The 26148-nt window shown below is 35.4% G+C and overlaps 1 protein-coding gene across 5 annotated transcripts in view; it reads left to right on the top strand.

Moving 5' to 3' along the window:
• The window catches only part of UBR1 (ubiquitin protein ligase E3 component n-recognin 1), a 58125-nt gene extending 34010 nt beyond the window's left edge, over nt 1-24115 (top strand). For 2 of the 5 annotated variants that reach the window (XM_053945194.1, XM_053945195.1), the window contains exons 29-47: nt 1374-1555; nt 1672-1877; nt 4145-4238; nt 6516-6668; nt 7095-7192; nt 7753-7846; nt 9247-9395; nt 11714-11769; nt 12079-12175; nt 13386-13453; nt 14283-14433; nt 15282-15369; nt 16049-16182; nt 17356-17464; nt 19521-19577; nt 20061-20138; nt 20697-20867; nt 21018-21119; nt 21529-24115. In XM_053945194.1, coding sequence (XP_053801169.1) covers nt 1374-1555; nt 1672-1877; nt 4145-4238; nt 6516-6668; nt 7095-7192; nt 7753-7846; nt 9247-9395; nt 11714-11769; nt 12079-12175; nt 13386-13453; nt 14283-14433; nt 15282-15369; nt 16049-16182; nt 17356-17464; nt 19521-19577; nt 20061-20138; nt 20697-20867; nt 21018-21119; nt 21529-21670 — 2229 coding nt within the window. In that variant the 3' untranslated portion in view covers nt 21671-24115. Of the gene's footprint in view, nt 1-1367; nt 1556-1671; nt 1878-4144; nt 4239-6515; nt 6669-7094; nt 7193-7752; nt 7847-9246; nt 9396-11713; nt 11770-12078; nt 12176-13385; nt 13454-14282; nt 14434-15281; nt 15370-16048; nt 16183-17355; nt 17465-17782; nt 17843-19520; nt 19578-20060; nt 20139-20696; nt 20868-21017; nt 21120-21528 lie in introns of those variants that run through there. The other 3 variants (XM_053945193.1, XM_053945192.1, XR_008431385.1) reach the window with 2 other exon arrangements.
• Nucleotides 24116-26148: the final 2033 nt, after the last annotated feature.

Genomic DNA, 26148 nt, shown 5'->3' on the forward strand with positions numbered 1-26148 from the left:
GTGAGTTTTGGTTGTACTTCTGAGTTAAGTGAAGCAGCTGGGGGGGCTGAAGGAAGCAATTTGTGTTCATCTTTCCATTTCTTGTCTTTGTGAATTGACCACCTTCTATTATACTGTCATTGTATACAAGAATTAGAAATACAAATCCACTTTAGATGATGTCTTGTAATTTGTTATCTATCAAGAGGTTAATGTCCTTTGCCCTGATTGTATGAGGGCATGAGCCCTCATACATGAGCCCCCCTGCATGAGCCTTAATTAATTATTCTGTCAGTCTCTTTGCCCTTTCCTCAAAATAACTTCTGAATCTAGTGGTCAAATGACACAATGAAATGGACATTTCAAAGATGACTTCAGTCCTAAGGAGTGGTTGTGTTTTCAACTGGCATTTGAACAGAAAAGAAGAATCTGATTACCCTTAGCCAATAAGTGAAGACAGACCAGTTTGCTCTTACACGTTTTGTTTGGCCTCAGCTTGCTGCCAAGCAATCTCTTGGCTGGTCATTGCATGCCTAGTTCTAAACTTACCACACAGCATATGCTGTGCTTCTTTTTTGAGGTAGGTGTCATATGAGATTTGGTAAGGTATCAAAACACAGAAGTCCATAAGAAATTCAGTTCTATTTGTGGAGCAATTTGTTTGATTTCCTAGAAAAGTGATGGTACTGTGAATGGAAACCTTGTGTATAATGTTGTATTTGTCCCTTAACTAATTGGATGGGAAGAGTTAGGTTCTATATGTTTTAATAAAGTCTACCTGTGTTTTTTGAATTCTGCATTTCTAAAGCATAGAAATACTTTGTTTATGGTTTTTGAAAATATGATACAAGAGTAAATGTTGGAAGAAAAATAGCTTTCCAGTGTATCACAGAGAATAATGAAAATACAATACAAAGATGCATAAAATGCTGACACATTTGTTGTGTTATGGATAGGCAGTTCAAGATAAAATTTCCTTCAATTTCTGTAAGGGAGATACTGAATACTCAGTAGGATTTTACTTATGGGGAGAATAACAGAACTCTGGAGAAAACTTTGATGTACATCTCACTAAAATTTCTTAAGAACAAACAAGTACCTAAATGAAATTACTCAGGGATTGTTGGTCTTATCTTTGGGCTAGGGATTGTAGTAGTGACCTTTTGTAGACCACAAAAGTCCAGTCTTAGTTAATGAACCATCAACATGTAAAGATTTGAGTTCTATTTATTTCTATTTCAGATAGCAGTTAACTTTTTCCCCCTCATTAAAATGTTGTCAGTTAAGGTATTTGATGTCAGTGGTTAGAATGCCTATAATTGGGAAAGAGTCTTCTCATTTTTTGATGTTCTTAGTTGCCTGTGATTTCTTTATTCTCTTACTGTAAGACACAGAGCACTCAGGATAAAGAGAAAGCTGAGCGGAAGAGAAAGGCGGAAGCAGCGAGGTTGCACCGTCAGAAGATAATGGCCCAGATGTCTGCCTTGCAGAGGAATTTCATTGAAACCCACAAGCTCCTGTATGAAAACACACTGGAGGCCCAGGGGAAAGATGATGCTATTATGGAAGAAGAAAGGTAAGAGAAAACAGACATACTTGTAGTCTATGACCTTGTTAGATGTCATGAAGAAATCAGTTGATTTAGAAAATCCAGCTGGTTATTTTATATCTGTGTCACTTCTGGTCTTACAGCACCTCTTCAGCAATTGATTACTCCAGAATTGCTTTGGGTCCCAAACGAGGTCCATCTGTCACTGAGAAAGAAGTTTTGACCTGTATTCTTTGTCAGGAGGAGCAGGAAGTAAAGTTGGAAAGTGCTGCCATGGTATTATCTGCCTGTGTGCAGAAGTCAACTGCCTTAACTCAGAATAGGAGCAGAATTCTTGAACTCTCAGGAGGTATGTGATTTTTCTTCTCTTAGACTACAAGCAGTTCTGTACCTGGAGCTCAAACTCTTTCAACCAATTAAACGCTTTTGTTTGGTCAGGTTGCTAAATGGCTTACCGTATGTAAGAAAAACGGGTGCAAACTTTTCAATTGCTTTAAAATCCATTTGAAACTTAAATAAGAAGTATGTGAAGATTTAGGTTTGTTGTTGAGGGAAATCAGAAAATGCTTTGCTCTCACAAGACTTAATAAAACATGTAGAGTTAATGGAAGTTGCTAGTTTGGAGAAAAGCTAAGACTGTTCACAGTTCCTGTTTATTCAATACAGGTGCAGATTTTCCCTATGTGGAGGAAATAAATGAACGCTATCAGAGGCCAATATGCCAGCCTGAAAAGGATTGGGGTGTTTGTTTTGGTTTGGGTATTTTTCCCCTTATATGTCTATAAATAATAGAAACAACAATATAAAGAATGATAAAAATCTAAGCAAAGATCATATGATATCATCTGATGAGTGAACAAAAAATTGAATACAAGAAAGTTACACCATCACAAGAGTTACATTTCTGTAATAGCATATTGGTAGCAGGGAACACAAAGCCCAGCAGAATTTCTTTTGTAAGTAGCAGCTGACTAAATGTGATGGAAAATTTGGTCTGTTACTTAAGGGAAAGAAGAAAATAAATACAAGGATATGGGAGAACCTAAGTACTCACTGACATTTTTGTTCTCTTTTTGAAAAAGGAAGTTAGTAATATTTCAAGAAATATTACTGTCACAACTTGTAGTGTAAATTCCTTCTTATTTTCAGATGTGGGGGTGGTTTTTTGTGATTTAAGGTCAGCTCATAGTGCAAAATGGATGCTATATCCTATTTTTTGTATTGACATTACTATGTAGAAAATAGCTTTAAATTATGTTTGTGCAGTTCATTATTCCTGCATTAATTTAGAAGTAAACTCTTGATTAATCGTTACCAGCGGTAAGATCATTTTTTTTTTCATATTTTTTCATGGTATTACCCTATTGTTTATCATGTTTACAAACCTTTTCCAAGTTGTTTCACTAATAAGATGTTTCATGTTTCTCCTCTGGATCATTAAGTAGTACTGAATTGTTGTAGGCCTAGGAGAATCTCCTGCAGAATCCTGCTTGATCCATTTCTCTTTATCAGCAAACTACTGGTTTGCAATGGCAATTTTGAGCCAGTTGTATAGAATTTTTATCTAGGTCATATACTAATGACATTTCATTTTTCTGTGGTACTCTGAAGTACAGATTAAGTCCTATGATCTTGTAGTCAGGTACACTTGTAAATCTTCTGTAGTGATATGTTGGCTTATTGAAATAATTGAAAGAAGGGGGGAATGGATTTCCTTTTTCTGAAGCTGTTTTTGGGCATTGTTTATAGTTGTTATACCCTATTGCATGGTCCTCTGCTGCTCATCAGTTACAAGGAACCCCGTAAGAAGTTTTTGTCTTCCAAGAGCTAAATAAATGTAAAAATGCTTGTTCCTCCAGCAGGAGTGCAGATAATGGCAATTCAGTCTTATGCCAAGGTTTACTTTTGTATTTCAGTCTCCATTTAACTTAGGGCAGCTTCAGCTGCTGTCAAACAGAACTATTTTCAGTGCAATTTGGGTTTTTTTCTTTCATTTTGTTAGATTCAAATGTATTTGTTCAAAATCATGAACAGTCCCCCAGATGAGGCATGGAGGACTGTTGTTTTTCACTATTATTTAGATATCTTTAAAGTGGGATTCCACTTTGGATGCATATACAACACAAAGACATCAGTACATTCTCATAATGTTTCTGTTGTTTAGAATTGTGCAAGATTAGTAAAAGACAGACTTGATTTTTTGTGTGTTTTGAAAATATATGGGATTAGATGGAGAAATTACTCATCCTACATGTCCTTAATAGTTTCATTTTCATTTAAAAATAAAGTAAGAAAAACATTAAAAGCTTCAGTGACAGTGAATCCAACAGATCTGTTCCAGTACAGAAGCACCCTTTTTTCTTTCTAACCCATTTGAATTTTGGCATTTTTTCTATACATGGAAAACCTTCAGTAGTTTAAATGGGTACTCCTTGTCATTGCTCTGCTGCATGATTGGTCTGGAAAGGTTAGCCAAGTGAAGCTTTAATGTGACTCTGCAGACTGTAGGAAAATAAGATCTAAAGGTTCATGTTCTGTGTATATTGTTGTTCATTTCTGTTCATACTGACAGGAAGTTACGTTACTGTTCATAATTTTTCTGCTGTGTGTTTCTAGATGGACTAGATCCTCTCTTCATGCACCCTGACTTACCTTGTGGGACCCACACAGGGAGCTGTGGTCATGTAATGCATGCAGCCTGCTGGCAGAAGTAAGGATGTGTCTTTGCTGCCTTTTAATGGTTTTTAATTAATCTATTTTCCAAATCACCTGAAGAGTACACTGAAAACAAAGTACAGGAAGTGGATATTTAATTAAGGGATCAAAACTATTTGTACTCATCTGAAAATGAAATATGGAACAAGAGATGTTTTGATAATCATCATCAAAAGTTTTAGGGCCTTCTATGACCCAGAGAATAATTTCTAAGGACTTATTAATTTATGCGAATATAAACAATGGAGTAAAATTGGTCAAGAATAAGAAACCATATTGAGTTGGTTTACTTTAGGAACGATACTCTGAAAATCTGTCACCAGGTCAATACTTAAAGGGTGAAACTGATCTATTCCAGTGAGTGTATAGAAGAGATTCTAGCATCTAGAATAGAATATAAGGAATGTGTGTGGTTAAATCTACCAGTATTTGTTTGTGACTCCTCCCATATCAGTGAAGAAACTCCTAATGAAAAGTAAGGGTGAAGAATTGATGCAGTTGCTGTAGAGTTTATTTGATTTCTGTTGTTTGGGGGACCCATAATTCAGACCAAGTGTTTTAGATTTGAATGCAACCTGGACATTAAAAGACCAGGATTCCTTGCTTGTAGAATACAATCATCCTACATTTCACTCCACATAGTTCTGGCAAGTCTAAACTATATAAGCAGTGTGAGATAATAATAGAAATAATCCCACTGAAGTATTATCAACAGATAAGAGGTGGGTCATGCAATTACAAGCTACCCTAGTAATTGTCTCTTTATACATATGACATATGTTATAAACAATCTCTTGAGGTTTGTTGTTTGTACTTGCGCTGTTTCACTTTAAAAAAATCTTACTAAACCTCTGGTGTTTACCATTCACTTTTTACTTTTCTAGATGTGTGTATAATGCTGTTCTTTACAATAAAGCATCAGTACAGAATAAATAGGTGCACACACTTAAAATGAAACAGAAGTATGTTCCTTAAGTATAATACATCTACAGATCCATCTACATCTGCATAGATCTAAGTAGTGCAATATTGGAGCTCAGTTCCTTTGCTGTTTTTAAGAAAAGATGACTTGCTATATGGGTTAATGGGATTAAAATGAAAAACAGGCTCTTCACATACAGTATGGTACAGAAGGTTTGAGTGTAGTCTTTTATTTATTACATAACAGACATTCTAACTTACTAATATTCCTCCAAACTATTTCTATGTGCAGCCTACAAGTGCTGGAAATCCTCTAAAACAGAACAAGTTGAAATGAGTGGAATATCCTTGTTGCCATGTATGAGGAGGAGGAGTTGCTTGCAAAAACATAGTTGTGTGAATGTGGTGAAAATCCATGTATTGGTTTTTGTTAACAAAATACTTCCCTACATATTTTGTATTCATTTGAACTTCTGCAGATGCCCCTGCACATATGCTTTCTCTTTTCATATAAATTGAATTTTACTTTATTTAAGATATGGTTTAAAGAAAAAAATCTAGTTATTACCTTGGTGTGGAAGTAAGATAATTTCATATTTCTCTCTTAAGATCCTATGTACTTGGTCTGAACATTAGGGCTGAATTTGTATCCAGAGGAGAAAATTTAAATGTCTGATCTTTTTGTTCCCATAAATACCAATGAGATAATAATGACATTTGAAAGCTTACTTGCATCCACTGAGGGGACAAAATGATAATGAAACCTGTAAAAAGATCATAGTTGTTTCTTATTTCCTTTTCTGTTTAAAATAGTTGAAATGTGATATTCTAATATATATTATTCTCTCTTCCTGTTAAAAGAAGGCTACTGTTCCACTGTCTAGTCATGAGGCTCAGTAATTGCAATGAATAGCTGATGAATCATTCATTAAATGCTACCAGTAGTGTTTCCTAGAATTAAATTACCATATGTTCAATACCTGTTTCAAATTTATTACAGTGAGTTGCATATGAGAGTTATTAGATAGTGTTTCATTATGTTGAAGATAAGAGGGAAGGGTAAGAAAAATGTAAGGACTGCTTGTCTGCAAAATATTAATGAAATTTATACAGATAATATAAACAAGGGAAACTTGTCATCATATTCCCATTAGTGATACACCATGCATTCATCTGTGTGCTCAAAGGTTTTATTATTTTCCCATCCAAGCATGTACAAGAGTTACAAATCAAAGGAGAAGACCTGTTTGTTGGCTTGGATAAGTGTTTGCTGTATAATTACGCTTTGGACCTTTGTGTTCATGTTGCATTTGAACCATTCCACTTTCTAATTTCCTTTTTAATGTTGTAGGTACTTTGAAGCAATGCAGCTGAACTTCCGACAACGTCTGCATGTTGAACAGATATTTGACTTGGAGAATGGAGAATATCTTTGTCCCCTTTGCAAATCTCTGTGCAATACTGTGATTCCTATCGTTCCATTGCAGGCTCAAAAAATAAACAGGTGAAACACCAGATTGGTTAATCTCTAATTAAAAAAAAAAAAAAAAAGGAAATATTACCTTGGGACTGATCAGCTTTTCAAATTTTTGGAAGGAAAACTTAAAAAAAAACTCATCTGTATAAAGTACTGCATATCTCTTTATTGATTGTTTAGCCAAATATACTTCTTTTGGCAGTAAATATTTTATTCTTTATAAAACATTTTTGGGTTGCCTATTCTTTGGAGCAGAAATCAAATGAGAAAGTACCTAGACCTAGTATTTAGCATTATACTCCATTTTGTACTGTTTGCTCAAAATTTCTGAAGCCAGTAAAACTGAGCAAATACTGAGTTTAATGTGTTAGGATCTAATTTCGTACTCTGCTGTTTAACTTAAGGTGGTTTTTGAGTGTTAAAGTAAAACCTGCTTTCTATTTTTCTTTTCAGTGAGGATGCAGAGGCAGTAGCTCAAATCCTGTCTTTAGCTAGGTGGCTGGAGATTGTCACAGTCAGGATATCAGGCTACAGCTTGAAAAATACTAAAGGTTTGTTACCTTAATTTTTAAGCTCTTCTGTGGGATAGATGTCAGTGCGTGTTTTAACTAGTAATAGGTGAAAACTTCAAATAAAAAAAACATTTTGCTCTCAATCAAGACAGCGTCAAATAAAGCTGGGGATAAAAGTTATTGCCCTTTCTGAGTTGATATCTTGATTTCCTCACCAATTTTCTGGCTTTTGTTAAATTATGTCCATCTTTCCTGTAGAAAAAAAATTAGGTGCACTTGGAGAGGATGCCAACAGACTAATGCTCATGGTTAATAAACTTTTGTATGGACTTTGAGGTAGTAAAAAAAGAGAACAAAGGACAAAATGAAAGTAGGTATGAGTATTTAGAAAACAGGAGGCACAGGATTTACTGTTTTGGGAATAGAGGCAAGTATTGCTTAAAGGAGGAATCATGGAATATAGTCTGGCTGGTGAGGTGTGTTTGCAATTATTTTCAAATCAATTTAAAATAAAAAGACTACTCCCTTTTTTGCAACTGCTTTAAAAACTGTAACAGCTTCTTTCCTTTTTAATGCGGATGTATTTTTTTTCCTGTTAGGAGAGAAACAAAGTCTTCCACCTTTCACTAATAAGGGAACGGGGAACTCAGCTTTGGAATTCCATTCCATCCTTAGTTTTGGAGTTCAGTCTTCGTAAGTGTTACTAGCAGTGTTCTCTGCACTATATTAATTTTCCTTTCAATATCCCCGGTATACTTCAGAATGTGTATTGAAGGAAAGACGTGATTTGTTTGGCCTAACTATAGGGGCTTACTTATTCTTTTCTGTAAGCATTCACTGAATATTGAATCTGTGAGGAGCTAGGTGGACTGTCTGGTACTTCTTATGTTCTTGGTACAAAACTAGAAGTCTGGAATCTTCTAATCTACAATTCCAGTGATTTGGGTTACTTGCTGTGCCTCTAGGCATGTTATTTATTGTTGGTCTGCCTAATTTTTCTTCTATGTGTCTGTTTTGTGCATAGATTTCAGGTGGTTTTGGACACGATAATGAATGTGGATCACTTTGAGGAATAGGGCGGTTGTCTGTTTCTATTCTCTTCTAAATTAAACTCAATGCCAACACTGAGTTTGAGACAGCAATTAGTGATCATGTTCCACATTACTAATTGTAACACTAAGCATATTCAATTCCAGTGGGAAAAAGCATTTGCCCACTAAAACAGAAGGAATGGGTAGATACTTCTCAAATGAGCTTAGCTGTCCCTTATCTCTTTTTAGATCATGCTGTAAGTCTGCTACATCAGACTGACATCAAAGTTATGCAAAATACCCACGTGTATCTTTTATTTGTAAAAAAAAAAATTTAAAATGTTCTGTTGTCAGAAAGCTGAATCAAATTTTTTCTTGATGACTGATCTTCATGGGAAAGATTCTGTAGTTTAAAGTTAAACAGTGTTGTTTAAGTGTGAACCTGGCTAAACCCCAGATTTTGTGGTACAATTGTTTTATCCATAAAGATACGGAGAATTAATATGGATGTCATATATTTCTGTTAGAAAGTTCTACGTATGACTTGGAAAAATACTCCACAAGCCATTAAAAGTGCTAAACACTTTTTTACCTAAAACTACATTTACATGAACTAATTCGATGTAATTTGAGAAGAGCTTAAGTGCTAAAAAATGTGTTTAAAAACACACTTGAAATGTCTTCCATTTTTAGCACCTTATTATTTTCACTTCAGGACTTAAAATTACTGTTTCTTACAATGTTTATTTTCACTGTATTTTACTTTAGAATGTTTGCATTTTTCTAATGTGAATTATAATGCAATATACAGAAATAATATCTTCCAGCCTGGCAGCTCTTAATCTCTCAATTTGTAAAGCCTTTTTCATCAAGGTACTTGTTTACTACTGAAAACTAGGGATTTTTTTCATCTCTGTCCAGGCAAAGGGTCTTTGTTTTCAATATTTCTTTCATAAATAACTGTCCTGGCTTGGACTTAGACTTTGTTAGTGATTGATTAACCAGTAAGTAATTAACACTATTAATAATTGAGACTGAAATTTTCTCATCTTGGTTTTGCAGAGCCAAGTACTCAAGCAGTATCAAGGAGATGCTTATTCTCTTTGCCACCACCATTTACAGAGTTGGGCTCAAAGTTGCTCCGAATGAAGCTGATTCCCGGATTCCTATGATGACCTGGAGCACATGTGCTTTTACCATCCAGTGTATAGGTAAAGCATAATTTCAGTTTATTCCTTCTCATTAATTGAAAATGTTGCTTGATTGTTTAATTTCATACAATGTGATTGTACAAATAATAGTTCTACATAAGTACAAGCCATATGTAATAGTATAGCAAATTAAATTATATGTAATTGCATATATAATAACAGAATGATTATCTATAAACCAATAGAAATAATAGGATGTTTTTCTTAGATAGTAGCTCATGAAATACGGTATGGAATGCCAACAATGAGTTTAATTTGAGACAGCATTTGGTGATCATGTTCCACATTACTAATTGTAACATTAAGCATGTTCAATTAATATTTTCAGGTTGCCAAAGATCATTGACCTGCAGGCATCTCCTATGCTAAATATCTAATAGCTGTGAAATAGTACTCTCTGTCTCATTATTTGGTTTTGTCTGTACTTTTAAAGAATTTTCATGGGATTTGTAGGAGAAAGTGTCTTGTATTCTGAAACTGCTAAGTAGGTACCTGGTAGAAAAAGAAACAAACAAAAAAACCACCAAAAAAACCAACCAAACATTCTCTGCCATGAATCTCTGAAGGCAAAAAAAAATACCAGAAAAATGATTTCATTGTTTGGGACAATGTATCTATTTATCTCATTTCATTTCTGTACTACATACACAATTAATTTGTGTAATGAACATGAAGCTGTGGATAAATGTATAGATGCTTCCAGGCAGGGAAAACGGCAAGATCTAGGTCTAAAATGCATGACGAAGGGATTGAGAACTTAATTGTACACGTCCATACATGTAATTTGACAGCTATACCAAGTATTTCTTGATGAAGATGTTGAAGTACAAGTTCAGTCTACCTTGTATCTCTAGTGGAGTATCAGGAGTCCAGAAAGTTTTTAGGTGGATTGGGAATATTCTGATAAGGCAGAAATAGTCACAGAACTGATTACATCTTTAGTGATGGATTCCATATTTTCAGATGGGTTGAGAAAATACTGGAGGTCACCCACTTCATTAATATTACTGACTTAATGCTGTGCAGATTGGTTTTGTTTGATATATGAAAAAATATATTGGTGACTGTCAAGGAGCAGTTAGCCAGCAAGTGGATAAATGCAATAACTTATCACAGGTGTGGTATTGAAGGCTTGTGTTAGTAGAAGAAAATTCAGGTACTCTTGAGGAGAAGAGTATAAAGCCAGAGGGACCACTGTGACAGTTTGACTTGGCCACACCACTTCCTTGGAATCATTTTTGTTTGCAAATAGAGCAGACTTCTGTGAAATTGTAAAGCAAAATTGCCTGAATAGCTTCAGTATACTGGTCTGGAGTCTAGTTATAGTGCCTTATTGAAACCATTTAATGGACATATAGCCAAGCTACCTAGACAAGGAACTTTAGAGGAACCTCTAGAGGAGGTTCAAAACATCATTGACCCAAGGGATGTGAATTGGTATCATTGCCAAAAGCCAGACTCCTGAAAAAAGAAAGAGACTCAAAACCTGCCAAAACCAAAACCCCACAACAAAAAGCCTCCAAACCAAAATCTCCCAATTAAATAAAATTTTAAAAATTCCAGGTGTACTGTTTCATCTCTGGAAAGTGACTGAAGTACAAAATCAATTGAACTGATACCTTTTTACTCAATTGAGTTAATTTGATTACTTTTTTTTTAATCAGCTTATTGTTTCCTTATTATTCCTTCAGAACCAAAGCATTAAGGGAGGAAAGATGAACTGTATTCCAACTTGGGAGTTTTGTTTTTGAAGTATTTCTGTTAAACTGCAGTCAAATGCAGTAGTGCAAATTTTGCCAGCTTGCCAAGTCAAGTTGTGGCTGCCCCAACCCTGTTCAAGGCCAGGTTGGATGAGGCCTTAAGCAACGCGGTCTAGTGAGAGTGTCCCTGCCCATGGCAGGGGAGTGGGAAATAGGTGGTCTTTAGGGCCCATTTCAGCCCCTTAACATTCTATGATAAATATGAGTGTAAGATGGCTGCATAGCATATCTGTAAATGTAACTTGGTTTTGAGCATTGCATAAGGATAACTGAAAATAAATCTGAATCCATAGAATGAATATTTTATCATCATTCATGTGAAGCAGCATTCCTTTAAATCCTTAGTTTACAAGGTCTGAAAAATAAAAATTTTAAAATAGCTTACTGCAATAATTTATCTTGGAAATTATCAGTGCCATTTAAGACAGTTTTTTTTTTCAAGAGAATTCTGTTATAACAATGAGGTTGAACTTTAATAAGGAGTGTATATAATAAGAATAAATTAATATTAGGTTGTGTAGAAAAAAAAACTTAATTTTTTCTGTGTTTAATTTTAAGAAAACCTCTTGGAAACAGAGGGCAAGCCTTTATTTGGATCCCTACAAAATAGACAGGTATGGATGAGTAAGATATGGAATATGTTTTAAACAAAAAAGTTTATTTATAATATACATGCATCTGTAAACCTGTCGAAGCTGCTAACATCAGGATCATTCTCTGTTGAGGGATATCTCTCAATGTTTGGATTCATAGCATAAAGAGCACTTTAAAGAATAATATGTCTGCTTATATATGGATGTTCACGTGAAATTAATTTATAAATGTCTTTTACATTTCTGTAGAAGTAGATATGTTTTTACAGTTCTATATCACTATTATATTTAGCCTTTTTTCCCATTCAACCCTTTTCTCTTGTGCTCTAGCACAGTGGCCTTAAAGCATTAGTGCAGTTTGCAGCTGCTCAGAGAACAACATCCCCACAGCTCCTGATTCAGAAACATCTGATTCGTCTTCTAGGAGGTACTGTATTCCTTTTCTTTACTACCTTTTGTGTTGTGGAAGTTTCTATTCCAAGGTGGCACACAGGGTAACACAGCATAGAAGCAGGGGTTGGAGTACTTGACAACAATGCTCACTTCAGTTGCCTGAAATCATGGGGTGTAGAATCACCCCAGATTACCCAGACCTACAGATACTCAAGTCTGGAACAGATGGGTACCAGCTGTTTCTGGCAGTGTTCAGAATTACTCAAATTCTCTTCTAAACAGGTGAATAAAGCCACAAAATAGGTATTTCTTAATTGTGAGACCTCATCTTCTCTGCATGGAGATGAGAAGGCTCTGGGGAGGCTTCATTGCAGCCTTCCACTACCTTATGAAGGTTTATAAAAAGGAGGAAAAGGGACTTTTTAGAGAGGTAGCTAGGCGCAGGACAAAGTGGAATAGTTTTAAACAGAAAAAAATAGGTTTAGATTAACTACTAGACAGAAGTTCTGTACTGTGGGGGTGGTCAGGCACTGAAATAGGCTGCTCTAAGAAGTGGTTGCCCCACCCCTGGAAGTGTTAAAGGTCAGATGGCAGGGAGCCCTGAGCAGCCTGATGTAGTGAGTCACATTCCTGCCTTTGACAGGGGAGATGGAACTGGATGGTTTTTAAGCTCCCTTTCAATGCAAACCATTCTATAATTCTGTGACTTTTCAGTACTTTCAAAAGGCTCCTTGAAGCCTAGCTTAAGATATTTCAGTCCCAGGGAGGGCTAGTTTGAGGCATATAGCTTCCCCCATGCTTCTTATTGAGTGGGTTAGTATGGTGGCCTTTGTGAATCCCACTCTTTGATTTGCTTTATATTAGATAAGACTCTTAGGTGTGGTTCTTAGGCTTTTGTATTGGGCAACGTTGTGAGGCATCTAGTGTTGAGGTGCCTAAGGACCTTCACCCTTAACACTGTGTGTGATTTATTAGAGCTGGAGAAATAAAGATTTATGTCTCAGAATTTTGAAGATATATTAATTAAAATTGTCAACTGTTGGGGCATGTGGAAATAGCTAAACATGCACAATCAAATCAGTGGTAAGCAGTTGATTAAATAGATCCTTACTTTAGAGATCTAGACCTTTGTTTGATGAAAACACAGAAATTATAGAGGCTCTAAAATCAGATTCTGGTACTACAGTTCAATCCAGAAGAGGAAAATACGTGCTAAATGTTTGACTGATATCTTTATTTTGTAGTTCTCCTACCAAACTTTAAAGGGGAGGACACTCCATCACTCTTAGAAGTAGATATGTTCCACATTTTGGTAAGGAGGTTCATTTTATTCTTCATATTAATACTTCCTTCTGAGCATAAATTTGTGTACTGTACTCTGTTAAATAGTATGTGTTCACTTACATAACTCGAATGATTATAACATGAGCAACAGTCAAATGATTACTTATGACTGCTGTGTTTACTTTTTGTTCTGCTAACTTTCAAATCTTTGCTGTCTTTCTTATTAAATTTCATTCTTGAAATCTCAATTTTTTGCCACTTCCATTGTTACTAAGCATAAAAAAATAAACTTAAGAAATGCACTCAGTTTCTTTCCCTCACTTTCCCTTTGTCTCAATCAGTGTCTCATACTCTGATTCCTTCACATTGACTCTCATTACCTTCTGTATTTTTCTCAGCCTCTTCTTTCTGTTCTTAATACGAGTCTGTACTATAGATTTTACTGCCATTTAAAAAAATCCAAAACAAGCATAAAACAGCCAACAAAACCAAACTCACCAAATAAAATCTGTCTTGCCCTGGCTGTCCTTCTATCTAGTGCTTGGTCTTACTTCCCACTTTTTTCCAATGTGCTTTGTCTTGTGTCAACAGAAATAAAGCTTTTTAGGTGGGCATGGTATATCTCGAAACTGACATTTACCATTCATCTGTCTGAGTTTCATATATGCCCTAGTGCTCAAATGGTTAATACTTTCCATGAGTTTTTGCTACACTTTGAATTAGAACTGGCAAGATAGATTAACATATTCAGACTACAGAAATAAAATACAAACATATAGTGAGAGTCTAATTGCTACCCTTGTATCTATTACCAAATTTTTGGCACTTTAATATTTGCCTATTCCTTCTCACTGTAGGTGGGAGCTGTGTTATCCTTTCCATCTTTGTACTGGGAAGATGCTGTAGACTTGCAACCTTCATCAATTAGTTCAGCCTATAACCACCTCTACCTCTTCCATCTGACAACACTGGCACACATAATGCAAATCATCATCTCTTCAGCAACAGGTAGATGTGTATTTGTGTTGTATTTTTCTGGCATTTTTTTGTACACTTTCTCAAAAATAATGGATTGATACCATTACTATCTTCCAGGTATAAACATCCTCATAATAAGTGATACTTAGGCCTAGGTAATAATAACTGTTTTCTGGTAAAAATGAAATAGCATTACGTCAAGTTCAGAGCATTTTATTATATCACTTCTGTGTGCTTAGGCTAAGAAAACAAAACAGTTATTGATATACCAGTACTTGCTCCAGTCAGTCAGTCATTTCAGAGGGGTAACTTTCCCTTCTTCACTCCTTGTAGGAGAATCAAATTTCTGCCAGCGTCACTGAGCTGCACAGTGATAATCCATATGGATTTGGGAAATAAAATTTTCTTTACCCTTCAACTTTGTAAATACCCAGATCTGAAATACAGATAGGAGAGAATTAAATTTTTCTCTCTATTCCATAACTTAGTTAAAAATTGTCTGCAGACTTGCTAGCTAGTACTTTGTTTTTTCTTGATAGGAATTTCAAAAAAAATCTAGACATTTAAAAAAAATTCTGTAGCTTAAGCTATGTATGACAACTTTAAAAGTTCAAGGGACGGCAGCAGTTCTTCACTGAGGTTAAGTTCTTTACTGAGGATAAGCAATGAGGGAGTAATCCAGATTCTTCCTTACAGCATTCAGTCTTAGGAGAACATTTTCAAGACAGAAAACAGCAAATAGAAAAAAATTAAGAAAATTAAAGTGGAATTAATTCTGTAATGCAATTGAATAATAAAAAAAAAGGGTTTAGTATTTGTAAAAGAGAAGTGGGTCAGGATGTAGTGTATTTACAGTGGATTCTCCTTTGTGTGTGCAGAATCCCCTACTGCTCACTCATCTGACAATAGTGAGGAGGCACGATCTGCACAGTCTTTCTGTAGAGAGGTTTGCCAGTACACCAGTGGGTAAGTAACAGTTCAATTGTAGTGTTACATTTTCTTGGAAAGACAGCAGTCCACAGGACTGACTAGGACAACACAGAAGATAGGAAAAAAATCTCTCCTTTTGTATGGGGAGTTGGTACACTGCCTTGTGCTTTCTTGCCATGCTCCTGAACACTGAAACTGGTGAAAGAAATGCTTTTAGTTAAAGTGGCTACTTTTTGTGGATGCAGAGTGAATTATTAGCCTGAGGATGAAAAAATACCTGTATCCATCATGGAGAGAAATATGTCCAACTGCAGTATTTATTTTTTCTTTGCTTTGATTATTTTGGCTTAGATCTCTTTCTGTTATAAATGGAATCCAGAAAGAAGAAAATAGTCCTACTACAAAAGGGGGATAAGTGTAAAGCTGAAAATTGTTGGTTATTTGAATGTCAGTGCCCATTTTTCAGACTTTCCTGACAGGTACAGCTGTCTAATTTGAAGATTTAATACAAGTGTGGTTCATAAACTCAGTACTCATTCCTTGTGAAAAGGGGAAGTTGGAAGTTAAGTGCTGGTGGCTGTGTTTCACAGAATTTGGGGTACATGAGGGTTGCTTCTACACAGCTACCATTCTACCAATGCTAGCTAAAATATGATCGTGCTAGAATGGTTCGCACTATGAACTACTGCAGCTTTTTCTCATTTGTGTTTTACAGTTGCTTTAATCAGGATATTCCAGGCTGGCTTGTGTGGGATTGTGTTAAAAAAGGCATCATGCCGTACCTTCGTTGTGCTGCTTTATTTTTTCATTATTTGTTGGGAGTTTCTCCACCTGAGGAGCTACTACAAGGTAAATATGAGAAAACAAATGTATGACCTTCTTTGTCTTGAAAGATTTTTTTAAATGTTCACAATAATTTAACAATAGTCAATGCATGAAAGTATGACATGGAAAGTAAAGGAATTACTAATCCATAAAGGAAGGGACAGGCACATGAAGCTGAGTTGTCCTAACCTGCATAGAAGAGCATTACTTCAGGGTACTCCTGAGTATATGCATATCTGGGAACTGTCAGTAATGTATTGATAGTAAGTACTTGTTGATAAAGATTCAGCAGTTTAAGGATAATTTCAGGAATTTAGGTTGCATCTCCTGAGAAATTGCCTGAAATATGTTTTAAAAGCCCAGTGTTTTTGTGTAGTGTTAATGTTGGTAAATGCTAAAGATACAGGGATTGAGGAAAACAAAGCCAAATAGGTACAAAGCACATGATAAAACTCAAGCCTCTTCCTTGAAGGATCCTAATGCATTACTGATACTAGCCCTCCAGAAAATATTTTATGTGTGAAAGTGCAATGAAAAACAGAATCATCAACTATTTAGAAAGAAGGGTAATAATTTTTATTAATAACTGAGACAAAATATAACACGTATAATGTATAACAACAAAAATACAAAATTGATTTATATAAACTGTGAACTAAATTTGAATTTTATTAGAATATAGAAGTCAAGATCTCTGCACATTGGGATATGCTGTTATCCTTACCAGGGGTCTGGATCTTTGATTCTATAGGGAGGAGTTTTTCTGGTGAACCAGCAATGTAATTTTCTGTAGCAGAGACAATAAATGACCTCCCAGCAAACCATAAAATTAGCCCAATTTTATGGTATGTTAGCACTAACTCGATTACAGCAAAATTTAGTATCATTGAGGACTGTTGTAAGGATGGTGAAAAACTAAAATGCAAGTACAGAAATCTACTGCACTTGTGTTACATATTATGCAGTAATTTAAGCAAGAAATTGTTATGTAACTTAAGCATAATAATATATATGAAATTTATTTAAACAGATCCTCAGCTAATCTAAATCATTATAGCTCTGATTAAGTTGACCCAGTTGTACTATGTAGGAGCTATGATGAAGCTATAGGATCCAGACTATTCAGGAGATGTCTAGTTTTGAGTGAATTCAGCAGTGCTGAAACACTTAAACACTCATTCGTGTTTTCTTTTGCAGTTTCTGAAGAAGGGCAATTCAAGGCACTTTGTAGTTACCTCTCCCTACCTACAAATTTGTTCCTGCTCTTCCATGAGTATTGGGATACAGTAAATCCACTGCTTCAAAGGTACTAACTGAGACTGGACAGGCCATATTCTTCTGTTGTGGTGGCCCTGTGGGAATTCTAGATCAAAACTGTTAATGAATGACTGAGCTCAAATTCATACTGAAGTTCTAAACATTTTGTACAGGTACACTGAATCTCTTAAAGCACTTCAGAAACATAAAGCACTCTTTCATGAAAATTCCAATATTAAATAATTATAGCTTAAGGGACTGGTGCTTGCAGACCTATATGAAACCATTCAGACAGAAGTTATTTTAAACTGTTGCTTGTTTGATATGCCACTCAGTGTTCATTTTTCTGTTTTTAATCTGTCTACAGCAAAAGTGCTGATTACACAAGCTGTAAAATGAGAATGTGGAAAATCATGTAGCTGGCAGGGTGAGGCTTTGTATTATTTCTTCTCAGCATTTCAAAATAGACTGGTGGATGTTGAAATTGGCTTAATGGTTAAAAGGTACAATTTGAGCATTATGTACATTGCCATCTGCAGTCATGGAATCATAGAATGTTAGAGGGTTGGAAGGGACCTTAAAGATCATCTGGATCCAACCCCCCTGCCATAGGCAGGGACACCTTCCACTAAACCAGGCTGCTCCAAGCCTTATTCAACCTGGCCTTGAACACTTCCAGGGTTGGGTCATCCACAACTTCTCTGGGCAGCCTGTTCCAGTATCTTACCATCCTCAAAGGAAAGAATTTCTTCCTGATTTCTCACCTAAATTTTTCCTCTTTCAGTTTGTGAAAGTAGCAGTAAAGAAAATGTTCTTTCTTTAGCAGTACAGAAAGAATTGGTTAAATTCTGCATTCAAAACCTCAAATTAAATAAACAGACACACCATCCCCCATCCCCAATTAAGATTAAACTAGCTATATTGTGTTGGAGAACGTGTATTTAACGTGACCCTTTGTGCACCTAGTGGCAATAATGATTATTCCTGGTTCTCGGCAGAATTCTCTGACTCACATTAGCTTTTACTGCATTGTTGTTTGGTGTGGCTTTTTAACCTCTAGTTGTTTTAATCATTGTTGTCTAGATTTCTTCAATTTAGGGGACATTTTGAACTGTTGATATCCAAAACAGTTTTATTATGATCAATTCCATTTGTAGTATATATTATTACTTATAAATTAATAGATTAGTTTTTACAAGTAAACTATTAAATAAGTTTTTCTTACTTATTCTTACATATTTGCTTAAAGACATACAAGTTTTTTCTAAGAGAGCACAGAAGATGGTGCTTGTGAACATTGGGAAAGATCACTAGAAGGAGGATTAACAAATAGTTACAGTGCTACAGAAAAAGAGGTTTCAAGTAGGAGGCTGCTTATTTAACATAATAGTAACAGTTGCCAAATCATCATGCAGGTTCCCATATGTTTTTTCACAGAATCTTATTTCAGAAGACTGAATTTGATGATTGTTGAGAAATGTGTTAAATGAAGCATACTAGATTGACCATCTGCTGCAGTTCTTTCTCCCTTCTCCTTTTTTTTTCTTTTTTTGGTAGAAATAACTTAAAAGACATCTTAAAACATACCAGTTCCTCTCTTCAGTAACTGGCCAATACCTGCCATGGTTTTGATAGACATGTTTGGCCATTCTAAGCAATCATGTAATAAACCATTGTAAAATAGCCATTAGGTGATGGTTATTTAATAAAAGCAGCAAATGTTCTTCTGTTAGAATGCACAATATTTATTTATGCTGTATCTTTTAGTGCATGTATTTCAAAAGGTCCTGTATATTGTAGCCCACGTTGAGAAACTGAGTATGTCTGAAGACTGCTTGCATTTTTAAACTCTGTGTAAATCTTGTGGTTTTATGTGCATGATGATATTTTTAAGTGTTTTTTCACATAGGTTTTTCCTCCTGTAAGCAAAGCATTCTCCTGAAGAAAACTATAAAACAACACCCCTGTTTTTCCTTGTAAAATTTTGGGTAGAACTATCAATGCTTTTTATTAGTGTTTTGCTTGCTTATCACTAATTTCATTTAATGAACCTAAATGTGTATTCTTAACAAATTTTGTCATCTGCAAATGTTTGTTTGAAATAGGTGGTGTGCTGATCCAGTGGTGTTAAGTTGTTTGAAAGGGAAAAGCATTGCAATAAGGTAAGCTTATTGTTGTTGTTTTCTTCTGGGTTTGACTTAAAACACTGGAAAGAATGGAATGCTTATTGTGGGCAAGTCAGAGACGTCATGTTTTATTCCTTCTGCTCTACTGCTATAAGTACTTTGTCTTTAAATGTCCCTTTTATTATTCCTCATACAGTGACTTTTTATTGAGATTGTACAATATTGTTAGACTAGTAATCTGTCCTGCTCTAGGAAAGAACAAAAGCTAACTGAAATAGGAAATGTCTTCATACATGTAGGTGATGTGTGAGATTTAAGTTCAACACCTTTGCTGGAATATAGAAATGTTGAAGCTCCCATGTGGAGCGTCTCATTTGGGATTCCAGGACTGAAGAATTGCTCTAGAATTGTGAACTTCTGCAGAAATGACCAAAAGCTTAGCAGGGATTTGTGGTTATTTATTCCATTGTTTACTTTGATCTTTATTTTTCTCATAATACTTTTATTCCACTTAACCAGGTATCCTAGGAAAAGAAATCATTTAATAGAGCTTCCTGAAGACTACAGTTGCCTTCTGAATCAAGCCTCTCAGTTTAGGTAAGATGTGGCATATTTAGTTGTTTTCTTAGGTGTTTTGTCACTTCCAGTGAATTTTATATTCTTGCAGTTACTGTAACTGGTATTGAATGAATACAGAAATTATTTTGTAGTGAAGGCATTGTTATGGTTATACTGGCCAATACTAGCACCTGTTCATTTTAAATGTGAAGCACAACAGCTTGCTAAATGAAGTAACTTGTGTTTGCACTGGACGCAACAAGCCCAGGTGATGGCACTGTTTTATGCCAAGAAGAGTGAATCATAGGATAATTGAGGTCATAAGGGACTTCTGTTGATCATCTTGTTCAACCTCCTACTCAAAGCAGATATCTGGCAGATAAATCATTTCAAGCAGTGTGAAAATATGACATAAGGAGGCAGATATGTTATATGATTGTGATATAATATGTCTTAGGTTTTTGTTTGATTGTGATTTGGGGTTTTTAATTGGTTGGATAAGTCTTTTTGGGGTTTTCTTAATGAACATTAGCCTTAGTTAACATTTCTTTTAAAGTTTTGATTTCTACTGTGACATGCTGGTTACACTTCTTTCAGATGCCCACGGTCTTCTGACGATGAACAAAAACACCCAGTATTGTGTTTATTCTGTGGGGCAATGTTGTGTTCCCAGAATACTTGCTGTCAGGAGCTGGTGAATGGGGAGGAGCTGGGAGCCTGTACTTCTCATGCTCTTCAGTGTGGAGCTGGAGTCTGCATGTTTCTCAAGTAAGTAGCCAGAATTCATAACATAGTCAAAACATTTGATTGTTTTTGTCTGAGATAAAGAAACATTACTTTGGCATAAATTATAGCTCACCAGATAGGGAAGAGCCTGCTTGGAGTTGTATTTTAAATGTAGCTGTTCTTTTCTTTAAGAATCAGGGAATGCAAAGTTGTTCTCATTGAAGGTAAAACCAGGGGCTGCTTATATCCTGCACCCTACTTGGATGAATATGGAGAAACAGATCCAGGTCTAAAGTAAGTCAATGCTTGACTTCCTACCTTTTTTTTTTATCTCTTTTTTTCTTATACTCATTGGACAACACATTCTTCTGGCTAGTGTGTACAGCACTGTATGTAATGTGTGTCTTGGCCTGGGGAACTGATGGCAGTTTCCAGTCAGGCATGTTAAACTTTCTTGATTTTCTCAAGAATGCGTTGTATGCATTTCATCACAACCGTGTGAGAACTGCTATTTCTGAAGTGTCATCATAGAAATGGCAGTCATTGCTTGTCACATGTAGAGATATTTTTACATTTCCAATAGACTTGTTTGGAATTTAATTAGTATTTAATTAGTCTAGAGTTAATGTTAGCCCATTAATTGGACAGGTTATCAGTTGCTATTCTGATATGCTAACTGGTTATTCTCTTTTCCTCTCTGAAGAAGAGGCAATCCCCTGCACTTATGTCAGGAGCGTTACCGGAAGCTCCATCTGCTGTGGCAGCAGCACTGCATCATAGAGGAGATTGCCAGGAGCCAAGAAACAAATCAGATCTTCTTCGGATTCAACTGGCAACTGCTCTGAGTCTCTTGATTTTAGTGAAAACTCTGATCTATGGCAGTGCTTTGAAAAAGGAAAGTAGGGTGGAAGTAAAAAATCTACTCAAGTGGTTTCTGTAGTTCAGACAATTAATTGAGGGATTCTCTAGGTTGGATGTGTCACTGATGCATTGAAACAGAAACTCATATATTTTCCAAAAGAAAGGAAAATCACATTCTGTAATTATTACTGAACCAGAAATATTTCCATTTTTTTCAGAAGTTTGAATTGTTTTATGTGTTTTCATGAGGACAGTTCACAAATGCTTATTTTCAGAGCACACACCGCATTTGTCTCTTCCATGCCTTGAGAACATATCTAAATGGTGTTGCCAAGGAAAAGCCTCCTTTACTTTCTTCCTGGGTTCTTTTCCCAAGCTTAGTGAAGCTTTAAATAGATCGAGGTCATATTGGAGTGGAATTGGTGCCAGGTCCTTAGTCACCTGCAGCAATGGGTACAATAAAAAATAAGTTTTACAGAAAAAGCTTGCATTCAGATATACCTTGGGATTTAATGAAGAGTTTTCATTGATGAATTCTTTAAATGAGAAGCGTGGAATAGAAAGTGCATGGGGGAATTACCATCCTGCTTGTTGCATCAAAAAATTAAGTCTGTGCTTTTTGCATTGCCAGCACTGCACTTTACCTAATGAATTTATCCTCCATTAATGTATATCATAAGTGGTCTAGGGCTTCACCATTTGCCTAGGTTGTGGTTAGTTTTATTTCTTTTACAGTTTGTCTTCTGAGACCTTCCCCAAGAATCAAAAATGAAAATACTGCAGGTATGTAATTGTAGTGTAGCTCTGTAAGCTGTACAAGAGCCAGACCTCAGTGAAGTAAACAGCCTTCAAAGCTATCACTGGACTTAAATCAAGACCCAAAACCAGCAAGTTTTAGAATCAGAAATAAGTTTGCCCATATATGAGGGATTTTCCACTCATCATCCTCTGTCACTGTTGTTTGGAGCATGTTTTGGAGTCTGCATAAATGAAATGGTGTGTTTTTTGAGGTGTGTTCAGTGGTTCAATGCCAGGTAGAGCAGAAAAGAGAAGAAAAGGTGGCTAAGTCTGTCTCTTTGCCCTTCAGTAGTTAATACCACATTGTGATTGAACTCTCTCTCAATGATATGTGATTATGCTTCAGTTCTAAATGTTTGTTCTTTTTTCTGAATTTCAGCCATAATATACATGAGGGAATTTGTCATGTGATTGGTAAAAACTCTTTCACATGGAAGTGGCATCTCCTGAGAAAGTTTGAAGTTTTCACTCTCCTCCATTTCCCTGCTCCTTTGCTATTTGGATTCTTTTGTGCCATTTTAATCAGGCTTTCAAGGGGAGGTTTTCAGATTAATGTCTTGAGTGTTTTTGTATGATTTCTTTTTTGTTTTGTTTTCTTTTCCGACAATTACATGAGAGATAGTAGAATCACAGTTAATCATTTAGATTTAAATACCATTCTTCTGGGGTTTTTTAAAATGTTTTTGAGTATGTATGTATGAGTGCACTGAACAGCACCATAAGTAATCTAAAGATGGAATACCAGTGATCTCAAACATTGTTGTGGTTTCAAATACTTTTTAAAAACTTCTGCTGTAATCCTTCCCCAGTGATATAAAAAGTTGGCTTTGGTATATTTTCCAGGTATTTTTTCTTGAAATTAAGACCATTCTCCTTATTTTGATTGTCAGATTTTAAACCTGAATATTAAACTCTTAGAAGACAAACATTAATTCTGTTAGTCTTTTGAAACACATACTAAGTTTAGAACAGTTGTCATGAAAACTTGCATGCACTGATGATTTTTATATCATCAAAACACTGCTTACAAACAAAAATACTGAATTAAGACTGGCAAATGCCTCATTGATACCAAACCTGTATTCTCTTACTGTTTCCCTCTGATATTTACATATTCAGTTATCAAAAACTTTCATTTATCTTGCACTTCACTGATACAAAATTTCCATTATCCAATATGCAGTGAGATCACTTTGTTTTCTGTCTGAACTGTAGTGTACAAGGACAAGAGCTGGTAAGAGCAGGTGAGTTCCTTTAAAGCTCTGGAAATCTCTTTGTAACTAAAGAAGTGGGAGAGGAAAGTTGACTCTTTCTGAATGTTTGCACATACTAATTTAGCAAATGGGCTCCCCTATAATTCACTGACTAGTGTGGTCATCTTTCATTTCATAAATTACTATGCAGTTTTGTTCACTGTGAGTATAATCTGTATTTAGTGACTGCAAGATGCTTATGCCACTTATTTCTGTTCCATCCAAGCTGACAGAAGTTATTTGATAATGCACATACTGGTATCTTAAATTGCAAAAATGTAAATTTGGAACTTGTATAGTGTTCTTGTGCTTTTGGAATAAAATATCTTGTATATGTATATTTAAAAGAAACAAAATAAAGTAACTTCTCGTAGATAATTCAGTTTTTATTTGAAGGCACTTTGGCACCTCACAGTTCATTTTGCAAGAGTGTTATATTGGTGTCTGTCAGTGTGGGAAAGGAGAAGAGCTGGCACATGGCTGGTAAGCTATCAGTTTTTCATGTTGGCTGTATCTTGGTCATGCTGTAAGGAATGGTAGCATGCCTTTTCTTATGTAAAGATACACTGCACTTGAAACTTATCCTAGTATTTTACAGATGCAAATTCCTGCAGTGTCTACATAAATTTCTAAAAGAAGTCTAAAGTACAGAATTTAATATTTATATGCCCTGAAACTGATCTAGTTGCTTCTGGTTTTGTATCTTCTTGAAGAACTGGCTGTACTGTTTGGCAGATACTTAACCTCTAGAAAGAGAAACTTCATGGTGTTGGTCTCATGTGCTGTGTGATACATACTTCAAAAAATGTGGTTTATTATAGACCTAAGCAAACAGTCAAGACATCTTTTACATAGATATGGCCAGTACGTCTTGCTCTTTGTGTTACAAGCTGCTGGTTGTCATAATGTCTTCACTGCTTTGTTGAAGCTTTGGATGTTAATGACGTTTGGGTGTTATTGATGTTGCTCTTTATGCTTATTCTTAGTAAATGGTTTTTAAGAACTGAATTTCTGAAAAGGTAAAAGGTAGAGGTAGATAGATTGAAGTCTACTAACAAAAATGTTCTGAAGAAAATTAGAACAAGAATCCTGTTAATTAAGGGAAAAAAGAAAAGAAGCCATAGCACTATTTCTTGTATAATAAAAATCTCAATGTACAAAGTTATATAGAGGAATATTTTCACTATTATATGCTCTGCATTATGGTTGAAATCCACTTATTTTCTAGACAACAACCTTGAGTAATCTCCAATATAATCTACTCAGATTCATAATACAACATCTAAGTTGTTACTTAGATTCTTCTAGCCTATTACTTGACAAGGTGTTCAAAGATATTTTATCAAAAATAGAAGCAGTTTCATTTCTGTGGCACAATCTCTTTGTTTTACCAGTATTTTGCAGATTAGCCTAAATTGGAAGGTTAATACAGGAAAAAATGACTAATAATGAAAATCCACTTCCTTACATGTGTCTCAAATCTAGTTATTTCTAATCCTAGCTACATTTGTCTGCAGTTGCATTCAGTACAGTCAAAATCATTCATGAAAGTGAAGTTATGTAAAGGAAATTTGCATTGAAGGAGAGCAAGCTGAAATCCCAAGAGGTGATATATACATGATTTTGTGTAACAGTGAGTAAGAGACCAGGTACAGAGTTAAGTCAAGTCCCATTGTAATGTCTCATGTTTTTCTTACTGCTGTTCAGGAGATCAGTGTCCAAAATGGAATATAGTTTGTGCTGTATAAGTACAGGTTGTAAAACAACTTACAATCCACCAGACTTAATTTTAGGTTTCTAGGCTTTATGCTTGAGTGAATGAACTGCAGCAAAACGTTGCGAAGCACAAAGTGGGGACTACGGATTTCATGATCATTTGAAGTCCTTGTGAAGATGTGTGGTTAGCTTTTTTCAGAAGACTGCAGAACCTTACATCTCCTCCTTAATTGTGCCTAAAATTTAATATCGGTCTCTTTGGGTACAAGAATTGAGATGCTCATCCCAAGGTACCAGTTCCTGCTTGAACTATGTTCATTTTAACAAAATCCTAAATGTGCTGCATGTTTATATTTCTTACTATTTTTTCTCTGTGATCAACACAGAGCAATTGTTTTCAGTGGCAATGAGCCAGCTTTAAAGGAAGAGCATTGTACATGCAATTTCTAAAGAAACTCTCATAGTGCCTTCACCAGAAACTCAACGTTACAGTGTTTATTTTATTTTTTAAATTAAAAACTTGATAAAGAAGGCAGTTTTATGCATAGGTGAGTTCCTTATTCTGGAATTTTCTGTATTGTTATAAATTTTGGCTGGATTAGGCATTAGTAACAAATAGGATAAGAAGCGTCCCCCGAATCGTATTTATTTCTGTATCTGAGCAGATGCCCTGGCTTAAAGGCTTGGCTCACTAA

This window comes from Vidua chalybeata, chromosome 6 (genome assembly GCF_026979565.1).
Source record: "Vidua chalybeata isolate OUT-0048 chromosome 6, bVidCha1 merged haplotype, whole genome shotgun sequence".
Taxonomy (NCBI): Eukaryota; Metazoa; Chordata; class Aves; order Passeriformes; family Viduidae; genus Vidua; species Vidua chalybeata.